The sequence below is a fragment of the Microtus pennsylvanicus genome, chromosome 18 (genome assembly GCF_037038515.1).
Source record: "Microtus pennsylvanicus isolate mMicPen1 chromosome 18, mMicPen1.hap1, whole genome shotgun sequence".
In the NCBI taxonomy this organism is placed as follows: domain Eukaryota; kingdom Metazoa; phylum Chordata; class Mammalia; order Rodentia; family Cricetidae; genus Microtus; species Microtus pennsylvanicus.
The window spans coordinates 26,624,335-26,638,605 of NC_134596.1; the positions used below are offsets into that span (position 1 = coordinate 26,624,335).

At 43.6% G+C, this 14,271-nt stretch overlaps 1 protein-coding gene across 3 annotated transcripts in view; it reads right to left on the reverse strand.

The window, feature by feature from the left end:
* The window catches only part of Ntrk3 (neurotrophic receptor tyrosine kinase 3), a 355,416-nt gene that overhangs the window by 44,468 nt on the left and 296,677 nt on the right, over nucleotides 1-14,271 (reverse strand). For all 3 annotated transcript variants that reach the window (XM_075952946.1, XM_075952948.1, XM_075952951.1), the window contains exons 14-15: nucleotides 11,256-11,428; nucleotides 8,217-8,460 (exon numbers count right to left, since the gene is read on the reverse strand). In XM_075952946.1, the coding sequence (XP_075809061.1) occupies nucleotides 8,217-8,460; nucleotides 11,256-11,428 (417 nt within the window). The remainder of the gene's footprint in view (nucleotides 1-8,216; nucleotides 8,461-11,255; nucleotides 11,429-14,271) is intronic.

The following is a 14,271-nucleotide window of genomic DNA, read 5'->3' on the forward strand; positions in this document are numbered from 1 at the left end:
TCCTCCTCCTTCTTCTTCACTTGCTATTGAGATGGAATTTGCCTCCCTATTCCCCAGGGAGTTGTTCTTGGTCAGGTATATGATCTGTGACCAGTCTTTCCCCGTAGCTGATTATTGCTTCTTGTCAGAGTCCTGTAAAGGGAAGATTTCCTTTCCTTCCTCTCTGCTTTTCCTTTCTACTCAGGGGAGAGCACGAACGCAGTCCTCCACTGCCACTAATTGGACCATCCTGCTTCCCAGAGTTGGGGAAATCACAGGGTCAGTGCCTCCCAGCTTCACCTTTAGAAAACCTCTTTGCGATCCTGGTGTCTCCCCTGCCAGGTTAGTATGTTTTTCATCTTGGTGAAGCCCAGTCTTTCTTTCTTTTGGCTTCTTGGTGTTTTGCCTTGTCTTCTAATGAGCACCATACACCCGGTACAAGAGCTGAAGACACGAACAGATGCTGGGATAGGATAAACCAGGCACTGGGAGTCTACCGAGATTCCTCTAGCCTTCTATTCCCTGCTGTCTAGACATCAGATGTCCTTACTTCCATTTGATATGCCAGGCAAGGAAGAGTGATTCCCTCATTCTATGATAGGCTCCCAGCTAAAGTGACAGAGATTGAGCAGTGGTCCAACCCCAGCAGCTCCCGGCCTCATTTCCACCACGACAGGGACAACTTGGTTAAGACCGAGTGTGGTGTCTCGACAAGGACCAGCTCCTGTCAGCAGGCAAATGGGGAAGCAAAATGTCTGCCTCTGATGGGCAGTCCTCAGTCTTGCTAGGTGGCTGAGTGGAGCTGAAATTCCTAATCTGAGAATCCACACAAAGAAGCCCATTACTCAATGTCCCTCTTCCATTCCAGCTGGCTACAAGTGTTGGAGTATCTAAGGCAAAGTGCAGATCACCATTGGCCTGCATGAGAGACAGTGTGGTAGAGTACTATGCCTCCAGAAAATTCACCTGTTAATACTACTCTGTGACCTGAAAATAAGCTTCTCTTTATGTTAGACCGTTGTGTGTTTCCCACCTGCTTGCCACAGTGATCAGCCTGTGTTAGCTAAGACCTTTGCAAATTCTTTGTCCAGAAGAAAGAAGGCACTGGTATTTTAGTTCTAATAATAGTGATCGTAATTAATGCTTATTTAGCTGAGTTATCATCCTAAGACTTTTATATGTATTAACATGTAATCTCTATAACAAATGCAGGTGTTAGGAACTATTGGCCCCATTTTATAGTTGGAGACACAAAAAGGATGAATAACTTACCCAAGGTCAAAGATAGGAATTTTAAGAGCAGAGACTCAAACCAAAGAGCCCATTATTTTCATCATTGTAAGAAAACTGTGACTCCCATAGAATGAAATATTCTAGGTAGATAGGATCAATATAATAAATAAGGTAATCCTACCAAATGCAATCTATAGATTCAATGCAATACCCATCAAAATTCCAACAGTATTCTTCACAGACCTTGAAAGAACAATACTCAACTTCATATGGAAAAACAAAAACCCTGGATAGCCAAAACAATCCATAATAACGGAACTTCCAGAGGCACCTCCAGCCCTGTACAAAGCTTGGTATTGGCATAAAAACAGAGAGGTTGACCAATGGAATTGAATAGAAGACCCAGATATTAATCCACACACCTATGAAACCTGATTTTTTACCAAAAAGCTAAAATTATACAATGGAACAAAGAAAGCATCTTCAACAAATGGTGCTGGCATAAATGCATGTCAACATGTAAAAGAATGAAAATAGATCCGTATCCCCATGTATAAAACTCAAGTCCAAATGGATTAAAGACATCAATATAAATTTGACCACACTGAACCTGATGGAAGAGAAAGTGGGAAGTAGCCTTAATGCATGGGCACAGGAGAACACTTCCTAAATATAAACACCAGTAGCACAGACATTGAGAACAACAGTAAATAAATAGGACCTCCTGAAACTGGCAAGCTTCTGTAAAGCAAAGGACACAGTCAATAAGACAAAAAGGCAGCCCACTGAATGGGAAAAGATCTTCACCAGCCCCATGTCAGACAGAGGACTGATCTCCAATATAAAGAACTCAAGAAATTAGACATCAAAATTCCAAATAACCCAATTTAAAAATGGGGTATAGAACTAAACAGAGAATTCTCAACAGAAAAATCTCGAATTGTCAAAAGACACTTAAGGAAATGTTAGCCGTAAGGAAAATGCAAATCAAACAACTCTGAGACACCATCTTACACCAGTCAGGATGGCTAAGTCAAAAACACCAATGATAGCTTATGTCGGAGAGGATGTGGGGTAAGGGGAACATTCCTTCATTGCTGGTAGGAATGCAAACTTGTACAACCACTTTTGAAATCAGTATGGCAGTTTCTCACAAAATTAGGAATCAACCTGTTTCAGGGCACAGCAATACCACTCTTGGCTTTGTTCAACTATGTTCATAGCAGCATTATTTGTAATAGCCATAATCTGGAAACAACCTAGATGTCCCTCAACCAAAGAATGGTTAAAAAAATATGGCACATTTACGCATTAGAGTACTACTCAGTGGAAAAAGCAATGACATCTTGAAATTTGCATGCAAATGGATGAAACTAGATAAAACCATCCTGAGTGAGGTAACCCAGACCCATAAAAATGAACATGGTATGTACACACTCATAAGTGGATACTAGTTGTAAAGCAAAGGACATTGAGCCTATAGTTCATGATCCTAGAGAAGCTAAGTAACAAGGTGAAGCTTAAGAAAAACATACATAGATCCTTCTGGAAAAGGAAATAGACAAGATAACCTGACAAAATTGGGAGCATGGGAATAGAGGGAGTAGGGAGGGTGGAAGGTAAGACAAGGGGAGAAGGGAAAAGGGGAGGAGAACTTAAGGGAACAGGATGGTTGAGATGGGAGGAAGGATAGTGATGAGAGCAAGGAAAGAGATATTTTGATTGAAGGAGCCATTATGGGGCTAGCGAGAAACCTGGCACTAGAGAAATTCCCAGAAAAACACAAGGATGACCCCAGCTAAGACCCTAAGCAATAGAGGAGAGGGTGCCCAAACTGGCCTTGCCCTGGAGCGAGACTGATGAATATCTTAAATATCACCATAGAACCTTCATCCAGCAACTGATGGAAACAGAGGACCTGCATTGAACCAACTGGACTGAGCTCCCAAAAATCCAGTTGAAGAGTGGGAGGAGTAAGAATATGAACAAAGAGGTAAAGACCATGATGGGTACGTCCACTGAAACAGTTTATCTGAGCTAATGGAAGCTCATCAACTCTTGCCAGACAGGGAAGAAAAGAGTAAAGGTCCAAACTAGTTCCTCTGAATGTGGGTAACAGTTGTATGGCTGGGACAGACTACGGGGGCCACTGGCAGTGGCACCAGGATTTATCCCTACTGATTGTACTGGCTTTATTGGGACCTATTTTCTTTGGATGGATACCTTGCTCAGCCTAGATGTAGTAGGGAGGTCCTTGGACCGTCCCCAAAGCAATGTGCCTCACCCTCTCTGAAAAGTGAATAGAGGGCAGGGCGGGGGCTAGGTAGAAGGAATAGGAGGAGGGGAGGGAATGGGAACTGGGATTGGTAAGTAAAATTTAAAATGATAGTTTGTTCTTTTTAAAATAAATAAATAATATGTGTGTATATGAAATATATATGACTATATATATGAAATATTCTACCACCACGCCCTCAATTATTCCCATGTTCTGTGGATTACTATTCTCAGCATGTCTAAGAGTTGCTGAGAAGTAGGCCCCAGAACTCTCATCTTGGAACCTCATGTCATATTACCAGCTATCACACTGCTCTACTTTAGGGTTAGAACCCCACTTCTAACCTAAAGCACACACCCCAGACTTAGACAATCCAGGTCACTCTTCGCCTGCCTCCTCAGGGCATTCTTCCAAAATGCTGTATCCACTTGTTTAGAAAAGGCTTGATCTGGATCGCCAAAGGATAGCATCACAGTGCTGGGCATCTGACTGCCCATGGGCTCCTGTCTGGTCTGATCCATTTCCTGCTCAACCTTGAACACGCATGTTTTCCTTCACCGAAAGTTCTATTAACTCTACAGAGAGTCAGGCATGAAGCTAAGCACGGGGGCAGCAGAGTGACCCCACTTTGGGCTCTCTGAATCATAGCATCTATCCCCCCTCTACTCCTGTCTCCTCCAGAGCTCCACTGACTGCCCGCTTCTTCAATAAACACACATGAAAGTAGGCCTGCTCTGGAGTCTCAACCTGCAACCTGCTCCTTTTCAGGATGCCTGCAATTTTATCTAACTCGACATCGGATCACCAATGTCTCTGAGTTCTCTGAAGATCTAAGAAGGGAAGCGTGGTATCTGCAAAGGAACCTTTGTCAAAGCCCATGTATAGGCCCTCTTGGAAGCATCAGTGAGCCACAGGAGGAAAAGGTGGCTGCCATCCAGCCTGTTGTAAGAAGAGAAGAAATTGCTCCACTGACTCGATGCGGGCATGTTTGTTTTTTCGAGCTAAATATGTAACAGGAAATTTGGCAGTTTACCTTTGTAAATCATTTGCATACACCATTTATGTATGAGCCAGATGGCGCCTCTTTGTTTTAAGAAATTAAAAATTAAAAGGGAAACCTATAAGAAGGACCTTATCTTTGCCTCTCCTCATGACCTCCTTCGGTGTACACTTTACAGAGTGAGCAAACCCAAGCTGACAATGCATGCATCCACATAGGCATGCTCATGGATGCACATGTGTGCGCGCACACACACGCACGCACACACACACACACATCTAAATACTCTGTGTTTATCTACATTAGTTAGCAAGTTGAGTAGTCAGCAAGTTCTCAGTTCTAGTAATCAAGCATAGTAGAGCGGCAGAAATTAGACCCAGGTTACAGAGAGCATCCTCATAGTGTTCTGACTATCTGCTAAATCACCACATTCCTTGGGGCCTTACCCAGTGTATACTGAACAAGAACGTCTTACATAAATCTCTCGAACACAGGCAGAGCTCCATGATTTGGAAGCAAGAGCATATAAATGCTTGCCAGAAGAAGGGCAATGCTGATGACCCCCTCACTATTTCTATGGAAGTTGAAACCTCGGGAAGGAATTTTCCTTGAGGTGATCATCTTAACCCCGCTCCTTTGGGGCAGCTCTACGAGCCTAGTTTATTTTCCAGTGGTCAGGAGCTCCACTTTCTGATCCAAGAATCCCATCGGGGAATGAGACTATATTTCCAGTGTTCTTGTTTTGGGTGTGAGGGGTGCTGAGGAGGCAGTAAAAGCAATAGTTTGTCTAGTAAGTATTGCATTTCAGGCTCTTTGCACAAACTAACTTGCTTAACATAAACATACCTCCGCTGGGTAAATATTTTTCTCCTAATTTTCAAAATAAGAAAATTGAACAGAGGCAGTGCGCACATGGTGCTGATGGCGGCTGAACATTAGAGAGTAAACATAGCTGACATTAGCTCCAAATCCAAGAATTCTTTAGTAACACCAATGTCTTCCAAAGGGGATAAGACTTTGGGGACATTTTTATGACCTCAGGTATATGTACTCCTGTCTTTCATTTTTCAAAAGATTTGGGGTAGGAGGAGGGGTGTAAGCATACATCAAGGCATTGTAAGTAAACAAGTAGAGAGAGATGATCCAATCTGATCTTTGAGAGTGGCCACTTTCACGCAAATAACTATCCTCCTTCCTTTCATACTTCCCTGGAAGCAAAGACATATCTTTTCAAGTCATCTAGTCTCAGCTAAGAGCTTGACTTAGAGTTTATGAAGAGAGAATTTAAGATACCTGGACTGTGGACAATTCCCATTGACCTCACATCCTTAAGTTATGTCCTGACACCCAAAGAAATGAGCTCGGTTTACTCCTCAATGCTTTGCCATGAGTTAGAGTACAGCTCATGGTTGTTAAAGCAATGGTGAAGGTGTATCATTTGAATAGTGTTCTTTTTGTGGCCTTTTTAAACCCTTAGACCAAAGGAGAAATATTAAGTGCAACCCAAGAAGCCAGTTTCAAAGTTCAGTTTGTATATTCTGGTCTGATATGGTCCCCTAAGACCTGGTAGAGTCCATAGAGACCAAGAAATTATAATTAAACATCTTCTCTGCACAGAAAGAGACAAACAAAAACCAGCAAGCCATCCCTTACTATCATCAGCACCACTATAGATCTGAATTGAGCCAGGCAAGACAGGAAACCCCACTCTATAGAACAGAAGATTATTAAATGACTTCAGCTGGGCTCTATGACCCATGAATGTCCTTAGTAACCACACCCCAAGCTTTGGATATGCCTGGTGGGGAGAAGTATATAAATGCTGAAGACTATGTTTTTGTACATCCTGATAGGTCTTTTCTGACCATCAACCTGTGGGTGTGCCACACCGTGCTCCCTTTCCTCTATCTGGGGATACTTGGTAGGATGGGTGACTAAATCCAGCCAGTTTGTTGGGGACAGGCTGCTTTTACCAGCTTTGGTTTATTTTGCCTCCTGTGTGTTCATGACAGCCCATGGTTTGCCATCTTTTAGTTGAACCATGAACAAGACACTCTGATGTCATCATAAAGGGCATTTCTAAAACATCCCACTTTCTTCTGCACTGCTACTAAACTGAAGCTCCTTGAGCAATCAGTATCCATACCTGAGCAGTCAATCACATATCACAATGTTACCAGGAGCACCCAATAAATCTAACAAGAACATATGTACTTGTTAGCCCCAAATTCTAGCCTCCTGGTTTACCAAGATCAGGCAACAAGATCATACTTCACAATATGATAATTTGTTTCCTACCATGACTAGACAATTGGCTTCCATTCTCCTGCTATGAACTGATTGTTATGTTTCCTTAGTCCCCAAGCTGAAACAAACATTTGGTTCACAGCAGAAGAACGGCAGGTAATGATATTAGGGGAAGGACTGGAAGCAGAACTTTTTTTATAAGGCCATTAGATCATTAGATCATTAGATTTAGTGATCTCACAGAGGAACCTTGAGGAGACCCTTTGCCTTTTCTACCATAGGAGAACACAACAAAAAGACCATTTATGAACCACAGAGCCAGCCTTTAATAGACATGAAAGCTGCCTGAGCCTCTGGAACTTCAAGAAGTATTCTTGTATCATCATAAGGTCTATGGTTTGTGGTAATTTTGTTCATGTGTCACAGAAGAAAACATTCTCTGCTGTGCAATATTGTCCTATACCACAAATCTAAACTCTTCCCTTTGTCAAAGTTCCCAAAGTAAGTCTTCCCTATTTTAAATTTTTTTTCTTTTTATTTTTTTCTGAGACAAGGTGTCTCTCTGTCAACTGACTTTAATCTCTAGATCCACCTGCTTCAACCTTTCAAGAATAGAGATTACAGGTAAGTGCCACTATAGGCAAGATCCATCTTCCTTATGGCAGAAGGAGGTCTCTCCCAATCAGCTTGCAGACTTGACCCCATCTGTAGGCATTAAGTTGTACCCATGTTTTTCTTTCTGGGACAAATGCCATTCATGGCCATTCACCTTTAGCCTGGCCATAATAATATACAAAACCTCAATGTTGTGTGATAAGGAGATTCCCCATAAATGAGAGAAAAGATCTTGCAGTGGGAGAAAGATAACTATATGCAAATGAAGTTTCCTTACAGTCAGCCTTTCTCCAGGGCCACCCTTTCTTCAGAGCCAGAAATTGACAAGATGCTTTACTTTCTTTTTTTTCCCAAGGCCAGTAGGATTATGTTTAGCAATGTTCTGACCCCTTCTAGTTTACTTTGGGTTTCATTGTCCAGAAAGATCGGCCTCTGGAAACGAGACCACCCTCACATAATCATGAGGTAATTTCAGAGAATAAAACATGTTGTGAGTGAGGCTAGGTCAGGGGATGGGTTGGAATACTGACAAAGCACCAAGTTAGACTGTCTGGGTGTCCGCTTGAACATAGAGCTGTAGGCTATAGGTATCCAACTCTGTTTGCATAGATTCAGTACAATCATAGTGTGCAGGTTATTGCAATGTATAGACAGAGTCCAGCCTAATGTCAAAGAGGAAGGAGAAATGGCCTGCCATGATATGCCAAGATGCAGGAGTGGCTGAAAAGATAACTGTTGAGTGCATATGTGAGCATGCGTGTGCATACACGTGCACCATAGTGACAGGGTTAATGGACAATGACAGACATGTAAGCAAGGCACTAGCTTGGAAACGGAGTCCTGCAGCTGGGAAGGTCTCCTTACCCTGTAGTAATCAGTACTGTAAACATCCCTGGACATGCCGAAATCACCAATCTTCACCAGTAGGTTGGCTCCAACCAGGCAATTCCTAGTGGCCAGGTCCCGGTGCACGAAGTGCTGCGAGGCCAAGTACACCATGCCCGAGGCGATCTGACTGGCGATGTGGAGCATCTGGGAGAGCCCTAGCTCCCCCTTGGTCTGGCGTGGCTGCCCATCCACGAGGATCATCGCATCTGGCCCATGGGCCCTGCAAGGAGGGGGAAGAGAGATGGAGCAGAGAGAACTCGATAGATCAAAGGCAAAGACTTGGTGGTTTTCAGTGCGCTTGAATGTCCTGCAGAAATGAAGGAAATCTCCTTTCCAAGCTACCAGAGCCTATTTCTAGTGAGTGTGGCTATGGGTAAAACTATAAGATCCCCACTAAGATAACACAGATGTACTCAGCTGGAGAAGGAAACAAACCTCATTCACTAACTACCACCTAGTTCTTCTCAAATGCTAGGTGCTTATTCTAGAGTAATTAATAAGGTAACCACTAACCCTTACTGCGTGTATATGTCAAATGCTATTCCGATAGTTTTAAATACATTCATTCAATCTTCATATTTAATCTTCATACCCTGATTTTTTTAAGTTGAGGCACAAAATGATTAGAAAGCTCAACCAAAGTCCTAGATATTTCAGAATAGCTATATGGTAGCCAAGAGGCATACTGTGAATTTTATCTATGACTATAAATATGCGTTCACCTGTAAAATCTGCCATAAGGGGTCTAAGAAGGATTTTAAAGAGATCTTAAGGCTTCGCCCATTGGAGTTTTGATTGGCTATGCAGTGCTCCTTCATTTGCATTTCTGACAAGCTCCCTGTGCTGATACTCCTGATAGGCAACCCACACCCCCCAGCTGTAAGTGATGTAAGGCTTGCTCTGCACTTCTAACCACTCCACAATACCAAAAGCAAGGCAGGGTGAAGAAACCCTCTGTCTCCTTGGGAGCCCCACACTCCCTCCCACGCACAAATCAAGCCTGTCTGTGTTATGATAACACCCTGCCCTGTCAGGTCGGTCACTTTCAGTGTTCCCTCTTTCCTGCCGAAGGTCCAATGAGCCATAACCACACCGGGGCCCTTATTTACGGAGTGGAGTACCAACGAGCCCTGGTGCACTGCAAAGCCCCGGCCTGCTTTACTGCTTCTCCAATTTCCACTGAGAAGTGCTATTAAATAGGAACACACTCTGTTTATTATCTTTGGTGGGCCTTGCCCCCCTCCCTCCATAGGAAAGCAACTGAATCAGCTAGACAGGGATGTGGCAGGAGGCCAGTTCCCACTCCAGTATACCAGGATACACTCCTGCCGGCCCCAAACTCCACTAACCCGGGAGACATGTTAGCAGGTAGAACTGACCCCGGGGGTCAAGCAGAGGGCACTTTGGAAAGAAGACTGCAAGCCCACTCCTAGCAAGGGTTGATGTGACCCAGGCTTTCAGTTTTTAGCTTTGGAGAGAAGCTTGGGCTTGACTAACAGAGCCTAGAAAGACAGGTGAGAATCTGGAATTCTGTGATTTCAAGTGTGCACTCCTGTGACTGGTTTATGTGGTTCTGAGGATGGAACTGAGGGTTTTATGTATGCTAGGCAAGCACTTTATTTTATCTCCAGACCTAACCCTTTAATTCTTATGCATTGCCTCCTTTCCAGCTAGACTTAGAATTTTGTATTCACAGTGAGACACCTGTACTTTTCTTCTTGGCTCTCAGATGGACTGAGAAGAAGAGTAAGGCCTGGGGTATATCCTGTGAGGATCTCAGGTTGAGACTCACAACCCTGGTTTTAGGGCTGTCTGCTTTCTTGCCCTAATGTGGGAATGTCTTAAGTGTCTCACTTGTCAAGTGAGATTAGTAGTTATATCTTTAACCTGCTCCCTTCCCCTGACCAGAGACTTTTTGATGATGAATGTGAAGGTATCAAACTATAAACTCAACAGAAAGCAGAAGTGATTGATAAAGAAAGGGCATTTTGTATTCAGGTAAATTCTACTTGTCAGCATTCAGACTTTGAGAAAGGAAAGGGTAGAGTCAGACTTGGAAAGAGTCGTCAGATCTCTCCTTATGAGTCAGGGGTCCAAATAACTGCTCCAGAGATACCGAGAAAACCCACTAGATTCTCTATATCTCTGGAACTTGAATTCAGAATGAAATTGATTCCTGGAGAGCTCAGTCCTTAGTGTAAGAGGAATGGAGGCTTATCTTAATTATAAATGGATCAAGTTATGACCACTTCATGGAGCTGTTGCTAGAAGCATTGGGTGGCAGATCAAAAGATATATATATATATATATATGTATATATATATACAGATAGATGATAGATACATAGATAGATGATAGATACATAGATAGATGAAGATAGATATGGTAGATGATAGATAAACAAAGACAGATAGATAGATATGATGGATAGACAGATGATAGATAGATAGGTGAAGATAGACAGATGATAAAGAGAGAGATGATAGATAATAGATAGATAGGTAGATAGATAGATAGATAGATGATAGATAGATAGATGATAGATAGATAGATGATAGATAGACAAAGATGATTGATAGATAGATAATAGATAGACAAAGATTAGATAGATAGATAGATAGATAGATAGATAGATAGATAGATAGATAGACAGACAAAGATAGATAGATAGATATAGATAAATGATAGATTGATAGATATGATAAGTAGATATATAGACTGATTGATTGATTGATACATAGATAGATAGATAGATAGATAGATAGATAGATAGATAGATAGATGTTAGATAGATAGATACATAGATACATACATAGATACATACATAGATACATAGATATGATAGATAGACAGACAGATAGAGATAGACTAGAGGAAAGAAGGAAAATAAGGGCAGTGCTTTTGATTTGTCATCCTCAGACTTGAGTTCATAGTGGCAAGTATGAATCCTGGTCACAGAGAAAACCCCAAAGGCTCACTAGGACAGGGTGGGGCACTTTGTCCATTCTTGCTTACCTGAGGAACTTGTTAAGGTCTCCATGCTTCATGTATTCAAAGACCATGATGAGTGGGTCCCCATCACCACACACCCCATAGAACTTGACAATATGTTCATGCTGCAGGTTTGTGAGCAGCTCTGCCTCCCTCTGGAAGTCCTTCCTGGCAGCCAAGGTAGGATCCTTCAGGGCCTGAGAACCACACAACATCATCAGTGTTTAGCAACCAGAGAACAAAGAGCTGTCTTCTCCAGCTGGTGAAGCTGTTACCACATCCTTCTGGACCAATGGTGAATATGATCTATTTTGAAACATGAAGGCAAAGCACACCGCTGAAGCCCTTTTCCATTCAGCATTTTGATTCCTGTCAAAGGAAAGCCCCACATCCCAGGCTCCAGCCAGTGACTTCAACCTATGTTTATTGTCCATCCACAAGCTTCTCTCAGCATGAGTGGCTGAACAAAGCTATGAGACAGAAGGCCTGGAAGATCCCCGATCATAAAGCTCCCCGTACAGAACAAGTCCCTCTGATACAGTAAACTGAACAGCACCACACAAATTGCTTTATCTCTGCAAATCACGAGACACTTCAGAAGTCAGGCAATGTCGTGATGCCATCCTTGGGAGTCCTTGTGTCTCAACGGTGAAAGAGGCTGTATTGACAGAGGAGAGTGAGTGCTTGGCTAGTCACTGTGTTCTCCAACCAAAAGCCTAGCAGAAGTTCTAGGGGGAAAGTAAGGTTAAAGATGGCAGATGGAAGCCTTATATGCATGCAAGACAGGGTAGACAGCTACTGAGTCTCAGTGCAGGAGGAGGTGATTAGCCAATGGAGGCCATTCTACCAAGATGCTATGACTCTTCCCTGTAGGGACTGCAAGCCCAAGTGTAACCAAGAGAGAAGTATAGATCTAACCATTTCTTATTCTATGAAGATGAATACAGCACAAAGAGCAAACACCACCAAGGTGGAGCTTTCCGCATCAGAAGGGGAGTGTGATACCACAACTAAACTTACCCAGTGTGTACAAGAGACAGTGAACAAGCACTACTGTGATAACTCATCTTGATTGTCCACTTGACACACCCAGGAAGAGGGGGACCTCAACTGAGGAGTCGCTTCCATCAGATTGGCCTGTTGATGTGTCTGTGTGACATTTTCTTAATTAGCGATGGATGTCAGAGGGTCCAGCCCACTGTGGGTGGTGCCATCCCTGGGCAGCTGGTCTTGTAAGGAAAATAGCTGCATGCGAGCCTGGGAGCAAGCCAGTGAGCAGCATCCTCCATGGTCTCTGCCTCAAGCTCCTGTCTTGAAGTTGAGCTCTTGCTCCGACTTCCATAATTGACTGGCATCGGTAAGATGAATTAAAGCCTTTCCTCTACACATAGCTTCTGGTCGTGGCACTTAGTATCACAGCCACACACAGAAAGAAACAATCCAGAAGAGCCATCCTGAGGATGGGCAATGTTGTTCAAGATGGAGGATGGTCTGTTCAAGCAACAGCCGTGTGCTAAAGGAGAAGCCCATGCAGGTAGGCCCACACATTTCCAAGCCTCCTATAACTGTCTCAGGGTCATCAGACAAATGCACCAAGTCATGTCCACTCATTATTCAAGAAATAAAGATAAAACCAGCCAGCGGATCTTAGGTCATTGAGAATCTAAAGTGACAAGAGACTGGTTTACACTCTCTTTGCTGGATAGCTGGCCTTTTGTGGTGATTCAGACAAAATGGCCTGCCATGCAAGGGCTGCAAAGGCCTCCCTAGCCAGAGGTCGTTCTCCATCCACTGCAGCCTCAAGTGCTGAAATCTGCCAATTGGTTTGGAGTCTCATACTGCAGTGGCATGAACCTGCAAAGAATGCATCAAGTATGCCTCTCCAGCTCCTCAGTTACCACTACACATCAGGGGTGTTGGCTGCTGAGCACGAAAAGGGTATCCACCGCTTTGGTTCCCCATTGCACATTTCTGTAACTGGAGAAACTGAGGCTGAACCTGTTTGAGAACCAGCCTATGTTCACAGTCTAAGTAATGGGGAGCGTTGTGGACCTGAGCAATCCTTTGCTGAGACTCAGAGGGTACCTCAGAGTTTCGCAGGCATGTCTCCGGGGCCACCAAAACAAGAGTGGCTTCCTCATCTCAAATCCCACCCCAACTTCAATCAGCATCACCTCTTTAGAAAATTTACAGGATTTCACTAGGAAAAAAATGTTCAATTAAATGGCCTACTAACAAAAATACTGAAAGTTACTTTTACCAGACCTAATTCTTCTTTTTTTTTTTTGGACCAAGTTATATGCTATACAGCTGAAAAATGATCCTGAATTCCTGCTTCCACCTCAGAAGTCCTAAATTACACCATGCTCTACCATGCTTGGTCTTATATGTACTGCTGAGGGCTGAACCCAAGGTGTTGTGGATACCAGGCAAGAATCCTGCCCACCGAGCCACAGCCCCTGCTCCCAAAACCTGTAATTTGATGTGATGGTTGTTTCAGCTCTGGTGGATACCTATGAATAAAGAAATATCTGTAATGGCCACTTGATACCGGGACAAAGAGTTTCCAGCCAAAGTGCCATGGGGAAAATAACCTTTTCTGGTGAACCGTCTCCCTGCCATAGCCCTGAGCTACAAGGCATAAAACATGGGCCCAAGATGACCGAGTGTGACTCGTTTATTTTCATGAGGAAGAGGTAGGGGGAAAAAACAGAGGAACTGAGCAGGGGTGGGATGGGAGAGGGCGAGGATTTATGTGAACGCTGGATTTATGGGAGAGAAAAGTAGATCAGATTCGGGGGCAGCCAAATGGCCTCTCTCCATCTCTTTAAATCATTCTCTCCCACAGCCTCGACATCAGGGGCAGCCATGGGATATTTCTGCTCTCAGCCCTTGGGCAGTAGCCACCAGGGTCTGTCCCTCAAGCTGGCACCCTGAATTGCAAGGCGGACAGAGTTCCTCCTGAGAGATTGAGCACAAGGCGGGCGCTGTCTCCAGGGCCTTCCACACCCTTCCCCTCTCCCTTCACACTGGGGTTTCC